The sequence below is a fragment of the Hevea brasiliensis genome, chromosome 13 (genome assembly GCF_030052815.1).
Source record: "Hevea brasiliensis isolate MT/VB/25A 57/8 chromosome 13, ASM3005281v1, whole genome shotgun sequence".
NCBI classification, from domain to species: domain Eukaryota; kingdom Viridiplantae; phylum Streptophyta; class Magnoliopsida; order Malpighiales; family Euphorbiaceae; genus Hevea; species Hevea brasiliensis.
In genome coordinates, this window is record NC_079505.1 from 80,672,081 (window position 1) to 80,686,196 (window position 14,116).

The 14,116-nt window shown below is 35.7% G+C and overlaps 3 protein-coding genes across 3 annotated transcripts; 2 read left to right on the forward strand and 1 right to left on the reverse strand.

Moving 5' to 3' along the window:
* Nucleotides 1–258: 258 nt before the first annotated feature.
* LOC110636838 (pentatricopeptide repeat-containing protein At4g21065) lies at nucleotides 259–2,384 on the forward strand. Its single transcript, XM_058132444.1, has one exon. The coding sequence runs from the start codon at nucleotides 418–420 to the stop codon at nucleotides 1,969–1,971; it is 1,554 nt and encodes a 517-aa protein (XP_057988427.1). The 5' UTR covers nucleotides 259–417; the 3' UTR covers nucleotides 1,972–2,384.
* On the reverse strand, nucleotides 2,117–5,018 carry LOC110636842 (2-hydroxy-palmitic acid dioxygenase mpo1). The gene is made up of 4 exons (XM_021786690.2): nucleotides 4,449–5,018; nucleotides 2,734–2,796; nucleotides 2,559–2,630; nucleotides 2,117–2,460 (listed from the first exon to the last, which is right to left on the reverse strand). Exons 1-4 carry the CDS (start codon nucleotides 4,794–4,796, stop codon nucleotides 2,344–2,346), a joined length of 600 nt encoding a protein of 199 aa, XP_021642382.1. The 5' UTR covers nucleotides 4,797–5,018; the 3' UTR covers nucleotides 2,117–2,343.
* A 2,039-nt stretch (nucleotides 5,019–7,057) lies between these two features.
* Nucleotides 7,058–8,365, forward strand: LOC110636843 (photosynthetic NDH subunit of subcomplex B 4, chloroplastic). Its single transcript, XM_021786691.2, has 6 exons — nucleotides 7,058–7,284; nucleotides 7,385–7,429; nucleotides 7,569–7,731; nucleotides 7,805–7,860; nucleotides 7,966–8,037; nucleotides 8,151–8,365. The coding sequence occupies exons 1-6, from the start codon at nucleotides 7,204–7,206 to the stop codon at nucleotides 8,262–8,264; spliced, it is 531 nt and encodes a 176-aa protein (XP_021642383.2). The 5' UTR covers nucleotides 7,058–7,203; the 3' UTR covers nucleotides 8,265–8,365.
* Nucleotides 8,366–14,116: the final 5,751 nt, after the last annotated feature.

Consider the following 14,116-nt stretch of genomic DNA (forward strand, 5'->3'; position numbering starts at 1 on the left):
AATAATAATAATAATATAGTTGTGGAATTTGTTTTAAATGTTTAATGGCTAAGCATTCAAAATAAGAAAATTTTGATAATAATTTTAACTACTAATTTTTGACATTTCAACATGTTAGTCAATAATATCTGATTGCTGGCCACTAATAAAAGCCAAAATTAATAATTCCAATAATAAAAAAAATATATAGTTTTTAAAAATATTTTGGCTAGTTGATAATTTGGGTTGGGTTCCCTTGTGAAACTTGGATCTGTATGGATCTTTTATTGGTACTAGCCAGGCCTTCTTATGGCAATGAACTTGGTTAATAATAATAAAATAAAAAGACAAATTCCACCTTAATCCTTTTTCATACTGTATAATGCACACTGAACTGTTAAAACGTGTATACGTAGAAATATTGTGGAATTATGGATAATGGTGAGTATTCAATGCCTTACCCACCTAAAATCAAATTTACGAACCCGTCTCCTCCTCCTCTTCCAACCCAAAACCAAACAATCATTTCTGCGGCTGGCTTCCTCAAAATTGCGTCTGCTTTCTTTGTGTTGCTCCATATCATCGGCGAATGCATTCCAAAAAGGCACTTCTTTGTCCAAGGAGCAAACCCTTATGTCCCTTCTCAAGAAATGCTCCGCCATGAAAGATTTGCTACAAATCCATGCTCGTATTATCCAATCTGGCTTTGAACAAAACCTCTTTGTCATAGGCAAAGTCATCGTATTTTGTGCTGATTCAGAGCGTGGAGATATGAATTTCGCTGTTCCAGTTTTTGAAAATATTGGAAACCCAGATGGGTTTCTTTGGAATACAATGATTAGGGGTTTTAGCAAGACTTCTGAGCCTCTAAAAGCCTTTGACTACTATAAGAGAATGCAAGGGAAAGGATTGGTGGCGGATAATTTCACTTTCTCTTCCTTGCTCAAGGCTTGTGGGCAGGTGGGCTCAGTTTTGTTGGCCGAACAAATGCATTGCAGTACATTAAAGCATGGTCTCGAATCACACCTCTTCGTTAGGAACGCTCTAATACATATGTACGGCATGTTCAAGTACATTGAAACATCACGCCAGCTGTTTGAAGAAATTCCCAGTCCAGAATTAGTAGCATGGAACACGATTATTGGTTGCTATGTCTATTGCGGTAGGTGCAGAGAAGCACTTGATATGTTCTCTCGGATGTTGAAATTTGGTATAGAGCCTGATGAAGCCACATTGGTTGAAACCCTTGCAGCATGCTCTGCGCTGGGAGCATTAGATTTTGGGAAATGGGTTCATTCTTGTATTAGTAATACTGGTCTTGGGAGCATTTTAGAGGTCAATAATTCGCTGATTGATATGTATGCTAAGTGTGGTGCTGTGGAAGAGGCGTATGAGACATTCTATAGGATGAAAAAGAGGAATACAATAACATGGAACACAATGATTTTGGGGCTAGCAACTCATGGCCAAACAAATGAGGCATTGGCACTATTTTCGAAAATGTTAGAACAGAAGCTTTTGGAACCAGATGGTGTAACTTTCTTGGGGGTTCTTTGTGCTTGCAGCCATGGCGGGATGGTGGAAGAAGGAAGAAAATTTTTTGGTATTATGAGCAAAGAATATCTTATTCAACCAACAATAAAGCACTATGGGTGCATGGTGGATATTCTGGGTCGTGCTGGGTTTGTGGAGGAGGCCTATGGATTGGTAAGGAGCATGCCAATGGAGTGCAATGCCATCGTGTGGAGGACATTGTTGGCCGCTTGTAGGTTGCATGGAAATGTTGAACTCGGGAAGCAGGTGCGGAGACATCTTTTGCAATTAGAACCAAATCATAGCAGCGATTATGTTCTTCTTTCAAACATGTATGCAAGTGTGGGGCAGTGGAATGAAGTAATGAAAGTGAGAAAATCAATGCTGAACACGGGAGTTCAGAAACCTGAGCCTGGCAATAGCTTCATTCGTATGCATCCTAGCAGGAGTAAGGATTAAATTCCTCACATGTCACTGCAAACACGAGATATTATCTTCTTGCAATCATAATCCTTGATTTGAAAAATGGAGATTTCAGATTTGAGTTATCGAGTCAATCAGCTTCTTGTAAAGCAAACGGATACTGCTACTGCAACTTGAGATATGCTGAAATTGGGAAATGTTCACAACAGAGCATTTGAACAATTTGTGAGTTTTAGAGATCTTAGACATGTTCCTGGTGTTGGCAATAAGAACTGTCCAAGAACTCCAAGAAACCTTGCAGTACATAAAAGATGTCTCTAGTTTCATACTACAACATCACTAGACAAATTTTCCATTGTGCTTAGAAGTTGAAGTGCACAATTTTTGTCTGTTTGGTGACTCTGTAAGCTAAGTGGATTTCTTTTGTTTATTATCCTTCCATTCCTTGATCTCCGCATCTATTTTTGCTTTAACGCTTGCATGAAACCCTGAATATGGTTCATATCCAAAGGCCGATTGAATAACCTGTAATGATACCACCATAATAAATACTATAGTCATTTCTCGAATTTCAATGAGAATTTAAACAGAACCTTGTTCTGCTACAGAATCAAACGGCAAACCTCAAGCAATACAAAGAAAGGAGCCATTAGAAGGGCTTGTGCAAGGTTGTCAAGAATAGCAGGAACCCGTTTCTACATAAGAATACATCAGTTAGGATTACAAATTTAAAGGTAAATGAAAGCAACATTTGTTATTCACAAATCACAATATTATGGAATACTACAAAGTACCTACCTCAAACACCCCATGGCCTAGAAACTGTCCAGTCCAACAAAACAACTGTGCTGCCAGCACAACCTGGTTCAAATTGATATCGTAGCCAGTTAGAGTCCAAAAATTCATCAAATTTAAATAAGTTTGTCAACTGCTTATGCCATCATATTTGAAATTATTGTTTTGGAGTCATGAATTCCAGCTAGGCCCTGGCAATTCCAGCTATAAAGACATCCTACATAAATTTCTCTTCTAGTAATGCCCTCGAGATACTCCCCGCAATTACAATATTCTACTGTATTGCTTTGGTATTTATCCTTGGGGAATTTTAAAGATGAACTATGGTTTTCATAGAAATGCTATTGTCCTTCAAGAAACCAATAGCTGAAACTCTCAAGCTTGCTAGTTTAGTTAGTAAGATAACCGAACTACAGAAGATTTTTATCAATCCTATGTTATCTGGAAGTAACTCCCAGAGAAATCTTCCTAACTGATGCAGCAACTAGAATTCAAGGTTTGTTATTTTCTTTTCAACAACAGTAATACATCTGATAGAAAACATGACTCCATATATTTATGAACAATCAGATCTATTTCAAACAATTGAAATGACTTTACAGATGTTTTCATGTTCTATCTTATTTTTCTATTTACCAAGTTAGCATGGTGCTATTTAAATGAAAAGGTCTCGGCAAAGCTTCAATATGGTACAAACATGATAGTGAACAATGATAGACAAATTCAAGGAAACAAAGATAATATTGATGTGGGAAAAGATGTTGGGATAGATGAAAATGACATGCAGACAAATTCGCATACATGGTTCAAGTAATTTAAAATTTTTGATCAGCCACTGCAGCTTGCCCTGAAAAATTTGAAGATTTAATAAAGGCAATAGTTTCAAACTTTTCCAATTAGCTACAGTGGCAAGCAATTTCGTTTTCTTGCATTCTAAAGTGAACAAAGCTATATGAAATTAGAGCTCTTCGATTCCACCAGATTTCCAAATTTCCACAGGTTATTTTTGTGTTTTTGTGCTCCATACAGACAAGGATTGTACTTGCGTTGACTAATAAGCAGACTGGGGCTGCTCTGCTTCAGCATCTCAAATACTGCATTTGGTACCTGCTAAAGTGGTAAACACTAGTTTGGCAATCCCCAAATGTATTTCCAAACACAATTAATCGCATCTAGCAATTATCCCGTAATTGCTGTCTGCTGAGGGTCAATCCTACATGATGATGAACACCCAAATTGGATATTCGTCTTCTTCTTTTGTTTTTGCACTCGAGAATATGAAACGAACAATCTAATAAACACGGTTCATGGCAAAAGCAAAAAAAAAAAAAAAAAAAAAGGATCAAAACCACTATTGCCGGTTGTAACATACAGGCATATAGCCCTCATTTAAGGTCTGCAGCAGCCTTGATACAATATTCATAGAGGGGCGACTTTATGCTTCTTCTAGATCTACAATAACAATAAAGGAATCGATAGCAAAAAAAAAAAAAGAAACAGGAGATACATATGAGAACACAACAACAGAATCCACATGAATTTAATGCTTGCAGAAAAGAAAAACGATTACCGATAAAACAAATATCACAAATTAAAAAAAAAAAAAAAGAAAAAACCCTAACAATAGCCAAAACACAGAAAATTTCCCATCTTTTTTCTATATCTTCTCGTCAATCAAACAGTTTCTATATCTTTTTCCATAGCCAAACCAAACTTACCTTCCAAGCCAAAGAATACCCAAGCCTCGCAGAAATGAAACTGGCACCAACCCAACACGCAAAGCAGAGCAGAGCAGCCAGAGTTCCAGCTTTCTTATCCAAGCACACGTAAAACAAAGCATAGGTTAGAGTGAAAAAGAAGCCAAAATTCAGCAACAACCCATGACCACCAAGCCCAATCTGAGATATATCGTATATCGAAGGTGTAAAGTAGAAGAGCATAAGAGAAGTGAAGAAGATTGGCCACACAAATAATGTGTGTATCAAAATGTTAACTGGATTGCTATGATATGCACCGTAGAAGGCAAAGTGGGTCTCCAAATCAAAGATTCCTGCCTTCTTAGCCATTGAGATTTTCTCGAGAAAAAAATTGCGAGGCTTTCCAGGGAATTTACGAGAAAAAAAATGAGAAGAGACTGGAAGACCTGTGACAGGAAAGGAAAAGAAAAGGAGTTGTTGAAGAAGAGAGAGCAGAGCTTAGGAGAACGCAACCACTATTGCGAGCTTTGGTTTTGTTGAACTTTCTTCTCGGAGTAATTGGCTAAGATTCCGTTCCAACAACTCTAAGAAAGATACTATTTTAAAAATATTTATTAAGTATTTTTTATTTAAGAAAAATATTATTATAAAAGACTAAGAAATAGAAGACTAAGAAATTGAATAGAAGACCTAGATGAAATTGTTTTAAATTCAAAATAAACAGATTTAATTTTATTTTTAATTTTGTTCCAAGCTTATGAGTCAAATTATTATTTTTTTATATAATAAAAATTTTAAAATGATATTTTTAAACAATTAAACATTCAATTATAGATTATTAATATCATAAAAAATTATAATAAAACATATCATTAATCTATAATCTAATTTAATTTATTTATATATAAGTAAAAAATATAAATTACATATTGTAATGTAGTCTGTTTATAAAGCTGCTGGTGAAATTATTTAGGGCAATGCAAGATTTGGCATCTCAAGTATTTGAAATGGGCATCACTAACATCGTTATATGGTGGTATTGTTCAAACCACTGGTTTCACCACATCATGTGGAGAGGATTGTAACGCCACTTGCAAATTAAATAGAATTAATTATTTTATTTATTAAACAAGTATCTAAAACTATAAAACTCTAACCATTACCATAATATGATAAAGAAAATGAAACCAATGGGTCCGTAACCAAAACCATGGTGGGCTGCGGGTATATGACACGGACAGATACCGTTCAGTGTTCACACACTGAACCTACTCATAAAAAAATAAAAGAGTGTTCACACAATGAATATAAAATAATAATTTCTATGTATTTGTATCTGCAGGCCACAATTAGAATTCTGTCACCAATGCTTGCATGTATCTTATCCACACGCGGATTGTCTCCCCCGTTTACCGAGAAATTATTCCGGATTTTTATAGGTGGCTGTGACAAGATTCAAATGACTCTCCCAAATGCGGAAAATTATCTGTTATGTAAGTAATCTTACAAGTTAATTAAAATTAATTACGTATCTTACAAATGTAGAAGTGTGATTATAAATGAAAAAACTATTAATTCATTATTTTTATTTATTTGTTAATTTTTTGAATGGCTTGTCATTTTACATATCTGTCTGTCTTATATGGAATCATGGAGCCATCATTAAATTTCTCTTCAAATACCTAAGGAATGCATATTTTGCAGTGAGGTGGAAACTTTTATATACTTATTTTTTTATTGCCTAAAAGCGGTAGAAGTTTGGCTAAATTTACCTTTTCAGCTGGGATGCTCCATAATTCTTTGTGAAAAGATGGTTGATTATTGGCTTGAGATACATAGACCACTTCTTCTCCTCAACCGGCATAAGGAAATGACTCTTCTTTTTGTGTTTATTTTATGGTTTTTGTGGATGGATAGAAACAACCTCATTTTTAATTACCAATTGCGATTTATATCAAGTGATCATTGCTCAAGTTGTAGATGCCTTTGAAAGTTTTAAAGTTACAACTTCTCCAGCTATGCATTCAATTCAGATTTCAAATATAACACCTTCCCGATTATGGATTTTTTTACTTTGTTAAAATCAACTTTCTCTGTTAAAATCAACTTTGCTGGAGTATTGAATGAAAGAGAATTGGCAGGACGATAGTTGTAATTATCAGAAATAATGGAAGTCAGCCTCTGGATTGTTCTTATAAGAAGTATCCGAGTATCTTTAATCCACTTATTTTGAAAGTTTCAGCATATAAAAAAGTCCTATGTCTTATATTGAGTAAAAATTTTTCGTCAATCACAATTGAAGGGAACACTTTTTCTGTGATTCAAGCAATCCAAAATTATTAATGGAATTGTGAAAGATATTGCTTCTTTAATTAATTCTTTACAGCACTATAATGATTATATTTTAATCATAAATAAATAAAAATAACCATTTTGAACATCTTATAAAATTTTAGCCTAAGCCAGGTCGGAATCTCAAGTCACCGTTTGCCACTCGGTCATTTTCATCACTTTACGGGCTGGATAAATCCTGGCCCATCAACACTTCATATCCAAAGTTCGTAGACTTTTTCCTTCAACTTTGGATGGCTTTGGGTACGTTATCAATTCAGAGGATATGCGGGTTATCTCCCTCGAAATCAAATCATCCGTATCCAAACAAGTTTGGATGTGTGTGCAATGCAAGGGTGGACGTAAATGGTTTGCTTATCCATTCCCTCCTGAAAAAAAATTAGATTTCTGACGCTGGTACCCAATTCTCCCACTTCAAGCTATCATGGGCTTTACCATTGCTAAACCACCCCTCTATAAGTTTTTCCGACCAACAAAATTTGACTTCAACCCATCTTCAAAATCGGTAAGATCTTACTGTTCCTGTCCCCACTCACCATTTTAGTCATTGATTTCTATATAAGTTTCCGATGCTGAAAATTGAGTACATATTCCTTGTTTTGCAGCTTAGGCAATGTTCAAGCTCCAGACTTTTTAAGGGATGGCAGCAGGTAAGTTGCTCATGGCTACAGAAATTTAAGTTAAATTCTCTTATTGGTTGTTTAAGGGATATATATATATATATATATATATATATATTTAGAAGCAGAAACTAGCATCAAATGTTGAATTAAATTTGTTATGTGATAGCCTGAATCTGGCAGCAAGAGCAAAAGAGGCTCCTTTAGTAAAGTGAATGCTTTTCCAGATTGGCCTTTAATGGCAGTGTTAGTAGATCACCTGGACGGCCAAAGAGACCTAGTTACTTACAAGTCCATATGGCATCTTAGTGATCAAGCCATAAAGAACGTTTGTGAGTGTACTCATCTATTTCTCACGGATGAATTTTAGTTTCACTAATACTTTCTTTTCTTTCTCCCCTTCAGATGTATTTTACATTATGTTCACTATTTGGGGATGTCTGTTCTTCGGTTCAATGAAAGTAAGTTCATTCCATTCAAGTTGATACTATATTGACACTATGAACTTCTAAATTAAAATTTAATAGCTATATATTTTAGTTTAAGTTAATACTGTAATGTTTCAGGATCCATACTACGATTCAGAAGCATACAGAAAAGATGGAGGAGATGGTACTGGGCATTGGTTCTACGAGAAGGTAGTGCACGCCTACCAATAGGCAGAAATTAAAAGCTTTTCACCATTAATGACTATCATACATATTTCATTTTGTACATAACATTTGAGGCAAGTGTTTCTGTGGTGATGCAGCAAGAGGATATTGAAGAATCTGCAAGAGCAGAGCTATGGCGGGAGGAGTTGATTGAGGAAATTGAGCAGAAGGTTGGAGGATTACGCGAATTGGAAGAAGCTGGCCGAAAGTAGTTTCTTATGGTTCTGAATTAAAAACATGGCTCTGTGAAATTTTATGCTGATGAACTCTTCTATATGCTCATTACGCCATTTATAAAAATATTTTAAGAAAATTTTTCTATGACCATTATGAGGAACTGCAGTGTTTGTTAGCAGTTCCTCAATAATAATGAAAATGGATTACTCGCTTGATTTTTATTATTAAATATTAAAATACTTTTAAAAATTAATAAATTATAAATCTCTACAACTATCATAAGTCATATTTATCCGTTATTCTTTAAGTATATATGAATATAATCAGCGTAATGTTTAAGGCCTACTTATATGTATAGTTGTTAATATCATTATTTTATATTAGACATGCTAACTATAATCTCTTGTAATGTAAATATTGTTGATCTTTCTACAACCATCAGCTGCCACTTTCAGAGACGAGAAATTTTGGAGTTTATTGAAAAACTAACTACAAAATATTCCAACCACCAGAAATGAATTTTTCAGTCCACTACTTCCAAAATCCAAGATGATTCGACCAAACATTTATATCAAGAACTGATTTATAAAGAGTGAGAGCTTTGTCTCTCTGTTTAGTGAGAGACTCCTTTTCTTTTCTTTTTTTTTTTTCTTCTTTTTTCTAAGGCTCCATCCTTCTTTGAGTTGCTGGTTCGCAGTTATTATTAGATGAAAAGGGTAAAGTTGTCAAAGTCAGTTAGAAAGCAGCTTAGGCAAATTAATTTTTCTGTTATGAAGTTGTTAGCATAGGTAACTGTAATTTTATTTCCTAGCATGGCTCATATATTTGTAATTCATTCAATTAATTCAATACAATTTCAGTTCTCTCAATTTGCGATAGCTATTCCCTATCGCTCTCGGTAGGGGATGACTCCTCTCTAGTCTGGAGTCTCCTTCGAGATGGGTTTGTGAATATTTTGTCTTTGTATTGTTATGGCTTACAGATCTAGGATTTTAGTGAAGATCAGCTTTGTTGAATCATAGAGATTTAGTTCCAGGGGTTCACCCTATTGGTTGGCAACTAAAGGATGTAATGGTGTTGATTGAGCTGTTGGTCCTCAATCCCTTCTAAGCTATTTGAGAATGAGAAGCTTAAGTTTTGTTATGCCTTCCCCGATTCTTCAGCATCTCCATGGTCTCTAGTTCATTTATCTGACAAAAATTTGTTTCCTAGTTCAACCGTGTCCAGAGGTTGACGAAATTGTTTAGGGAACTCTGCTTAACTTCGGGAAGGTTGTATCAGTTTTGCATGTCCACCTAGTTGGAAGAGTTCTCTCTGCTTTGTGCTTCCCCCTTTGATAGTTAGTGGCTCCTTGTGTTGGCAACGAATTCGTCGCTTTTTATTGGGTTAGTTGACTTCGGTTTAAATACTCGTTTTAATTCTAGGATTTCAAGCTTTTGAAAAACTTGGACCTCTTGCTTTTTGGGGCTTGAATTTTTTTTTCTAAATATAAAGTTCATTAATGACCATATAAAGGTAAGAAAGAAAGGATTTGACTAGGTGTTCAAAAATCTGTGTATAAAAATATATAAATTGGGGTAATTTAATAAATTTATAGTATTTTTTTGATGTTTAATGTCTATTTAACCCTTTATAGTTTGAATTTCAAAATTTATAATTTCCCTCTCTTTATTATTGATCATCCAATCAAATACCGTCAACTCTCTAACCAATTATATTTCACCAATTATTAATCAATAAGAGACCATCCCACCATTTATTTAACCTATCAAAATCTACCATTCTTTTAACCTATCAGAATCCATAATTCTTTTAACCTATCAAAGTTCACCACTACTCTAACTAATAATGGCACATCTCAACCTTTAATTTCATAACTTATTCTTAAGTAAAAGACTTCATATCCATCTAAATTATTTTCTTCATGTATCCATTTTCGATTTTTTTTCGAACTAAATTTATATTTTATATCTTATATATCCTTCAAGTTCTATAACAATGTGAGACGATCCGATTTTCAGAAGGGGAAAAAAAAAAGGAAAATATTATGTTATCTCTAAAATCAAATCGAATCATTCCAAAAATTCAAAAATTAAAATTGAATCGAATCCAATTTCTACAAAAATTAAACTAAATTTATGAATTAAATCAGTCTGGCTGATTATTTCAGTCTGAACTGAATAATGTTCACTTTTATCTAATTGATTAATTATGATGTACTTAATCATAATTTCTAGATTTATGATTTATTTGACTAATAGTTACTTGATTAATTGATCTAAATAATTATGATCTATTATATCATAGTCACTTGATTTATGATATAATTAATTAGGTGATTCAATTTTCATGAGAGGGAAGGAAAAAAGAAAAATATTAGATTATCTCTAAAATCGAATTGTATAAACCAAAAAATTCAAAAATAAAAAGTAAATTGAACTAAATTTTTACAAAAACCAAATTGAATTTTCAATTTAATTATGTCCGATCAATCAATTATTTCAGTTTGAACCAAATAATACGCACCCCTGTCTAATTGATCATGGCTATCACGACCCAACCTATGGGCCGGACCGGCACTAGGACCTGGGCTAGCCTAAAGCCCCCGAGGCCCATAGTAAGCCTAACTATTCATCAACCCAACTCTATGGCCTATTTGGGTCCAATTTCAAGAATTCAACCGGAAATGGACATTTTAACGGGGAGTTTTTGACTCACCCGACCTGTAAACACAATATATAATCAATTGGGGAACTCAGCTCACCCTCCACATACTCATAATAACATAAAGTCAAATGGGAGCTCAGCTCCCTCATCCAGTCCAACATACATGCATATAATAAGTTTACAGGTCCAACATGGCAAATTATATTACAGACCCAAATCAAATAAATATTTCTAACACATGCGAAAATTTTAGGAGTTAACAGAATTACACAAACATAAATAAATGACCTGCAAAGAAGAAAAGCAGGTTAACCACAACAATAATCCTCCTGTAACCTGGAAAAATAATGAACATGAGTGAGCGTTCGACTCAGAGAGTAAAATATCAATTTTAACCATAATCTCTATAACTATCTAAAGCTAATGCACCCTGCAGAGTGAAATACAACATCGTCAATATTTTCATGTCATAACCGTAAAAAGGTAATCTGGAGCACTCACACACCCGATAAGGTCAAACAATACATATATGGGAGCTGATCCCCTATACAACCCTCTTAATCCAACCTGTGCCAGCGAAGAACTCAAGCTGGACTTTCGCTTAATAAACCAAATCGAGGTCCTAGCGAAGAACTCAAGCCGTGTCTACCCCGAAGGACTGGGTCCCAGCAAAGATTTCAAGCCGTGTCTACCTGTCCTGTCCATAACCAACACCATACCACACGCACGCCAACTCACGCACACTGCTCCAAATTACCACAACAACATCCATGGCACTTTAACAGTTGTGAATGTAACATAAAACGTGCCTAGAGTTTAACTACATAGATACATATTTATAAGTGATGCATTGATATGCTTGAACATATAATAATATCGAAATTACAATTAAAATTAATATTTTACTCAAGACTTGACCGCAGTCACTGTGGAGACTGGGCGGAGGAGGAAGGCTGTTCTGGCTCATCTGACAATTTTTATTACAATCATTTAATAAATTTGACTCAATACAAACTAAGAAGAAGACCAAAGATGTCCTAAGTCGTGCCGAAAATCCGGCAGAGTCTCCCCTATACCTAGGACCTATCCAACCTGCAAAAAGGCTTAAAACACAGTTCCATATCCACAAACCATATATCCATAACTCAATCACATCACACAACCTCTCCTGAGCCCATCCAAACAATCATCAATCACAACATGTAAAATTACGGTTTAGTACTCATAATTTAACCCTCTTGCAAAAACTATCCAAATGAGTTCTAAAAATTCTAAAACTTTGCCCCGCTGTCCTTAGTATCATTACTAAGCTAATGCAAAAGGAATTATAATTTTTTGAGCTACCACGAATATTTTATGAATTTTTAATCCAATTCAAGCACTAGAAAATTATGAAAAAATAAGGTTTGGGTTTACCTATGCCGATTCCGACTCCGGGGACGCGCTCGGGACATTTAACAATGGTGGGATAGCCAAAATCTCGATCTAATTCTAAGACTTTTTCTGTAGCTGGTCTGTCTGGCCGGAAATTCACAGACCCAGGCAACCATCGAATTTTTTCGAATTGAAGGTACCTACATGAAGCCCACAATACGGGGGTTAGTATATAATTTTTACGAAATTTTCTAAGCTCATTTAATGCTCGAAAAAATACTACGAAGTTTCATGGGACCCACCAAAAAACGGAGTCGAAAAATTTTGAAATTTATATTGCCGCGAAGCTCTCGACGATTGGAGCACTCTGGTACTCTCGGTTTTCTCTTGGGGTTCACGGTTTGCGAGAAATCTAGCCCAAAAGTCGAAATGGGCTAAAACTTCCCGGACAAAAATTGGACAAACCGCTCAATGAATTTTGGTGTTCTTAGTGTCTATGGAAAGCTCTTGAGGTGTAGATGGTGTTTGATACAAGACCCGACCCAATCAGTGGCCGGATTGGCCAGATTCTTTCCAGGAAGCTAAAGCGGTGCGCTGCGCGTCGGGTGTCTACATGCGCGCTTTCCCGGTGTTCCAGGCGGCGGCCGGTGAGGAGGGAAGGGCGAGGCGGCGCGTCGGCGATCTAGGGAGGCTGGGGCGGTGGATGGTCGACGTGGGGAGGAGGGAGGAGAGAGAAAATGGGAGAGAGAGGAAAAAGGGTCGGGATGCGCGGGGAAGAGAAGAAAAGAAGGAGGGTGGCCGGTCCGATTCGACCAGTCCGATCCGATCCGGTTCAATTCCATCGGTTCGATTCAGAATACAAAATTTTAAATTTTTACTGTGCCTTGGGACCGAAAACGAGGCCGAAAAATTTCGAAAAAATTCTAGAAAAATTTGTAGGGTCCAAATATATTTTTAGTTTTGTCACGTGGTCTTTAAATTAATTTTTAAAAATTATCAAAGTTTTATATTTTTGAGAAATCAAACTCGATTTCTAAAATCTGAAAAATTGCAAATAATTTCCTAAAATTTAAATAAAATAAAATATTAATATTACTCACAAAATAATAAATTTAAAAATTTGGGGTGTTACATTCTTTTCCCCTTACAAAAAATTCGTCCTCGAATTTTACACAAGGCAGAATAAAGTATAAAATTACACATTGAATAGATAAGGGTACTTGCTACGCATTTCCCGCTCTGACTCCCAGGTGCACTCTTCCACTGACTGGCTCCTCCACAAAACCTTAACCATAAGGATCTGTTTTGATCTTAGTTACCTCACTTGGTAGTCCACTATGGCTACAGGTTGCTCCTCAAACATCAGGTTTTCTTTCAGCTCTACTACATCCGGCTGTAACACATGAGAAGGATCAGTAATGTATTTCCTGAGCATGGAGATGTGGAATACAGGATGAACATGAGAAAGGTTGGGTGGTAACTCCAACCGGTAGGCAACTGCTCTAATCCTATCAGTAACCTCAAAAGGTCTAATATACCAATGTGCCAACTTGCCCTTCTTTCCAAATCTCATGACTCCCTTCATCGGAGAAACCTTCAGGAATACGTAGTCGCCTACTACAAACTCCACATCCCTCCATCTGGGGTCTGCATAACTCTTCTGCCTACTGAAAGCTGTTTTCAATCGTTCCCTGATTAAATAAACTATCTCTGAAGTGTACTACACTAGGTCTACATCATGTACCTTTGCTTCTCCCATCTCTGTCCAACACAAAAAAGACCTACACTTTCTGCCATATAGTGCCTCGTAGGGTGCCATCCCTATGCTGGAATGATAACTGTTGTT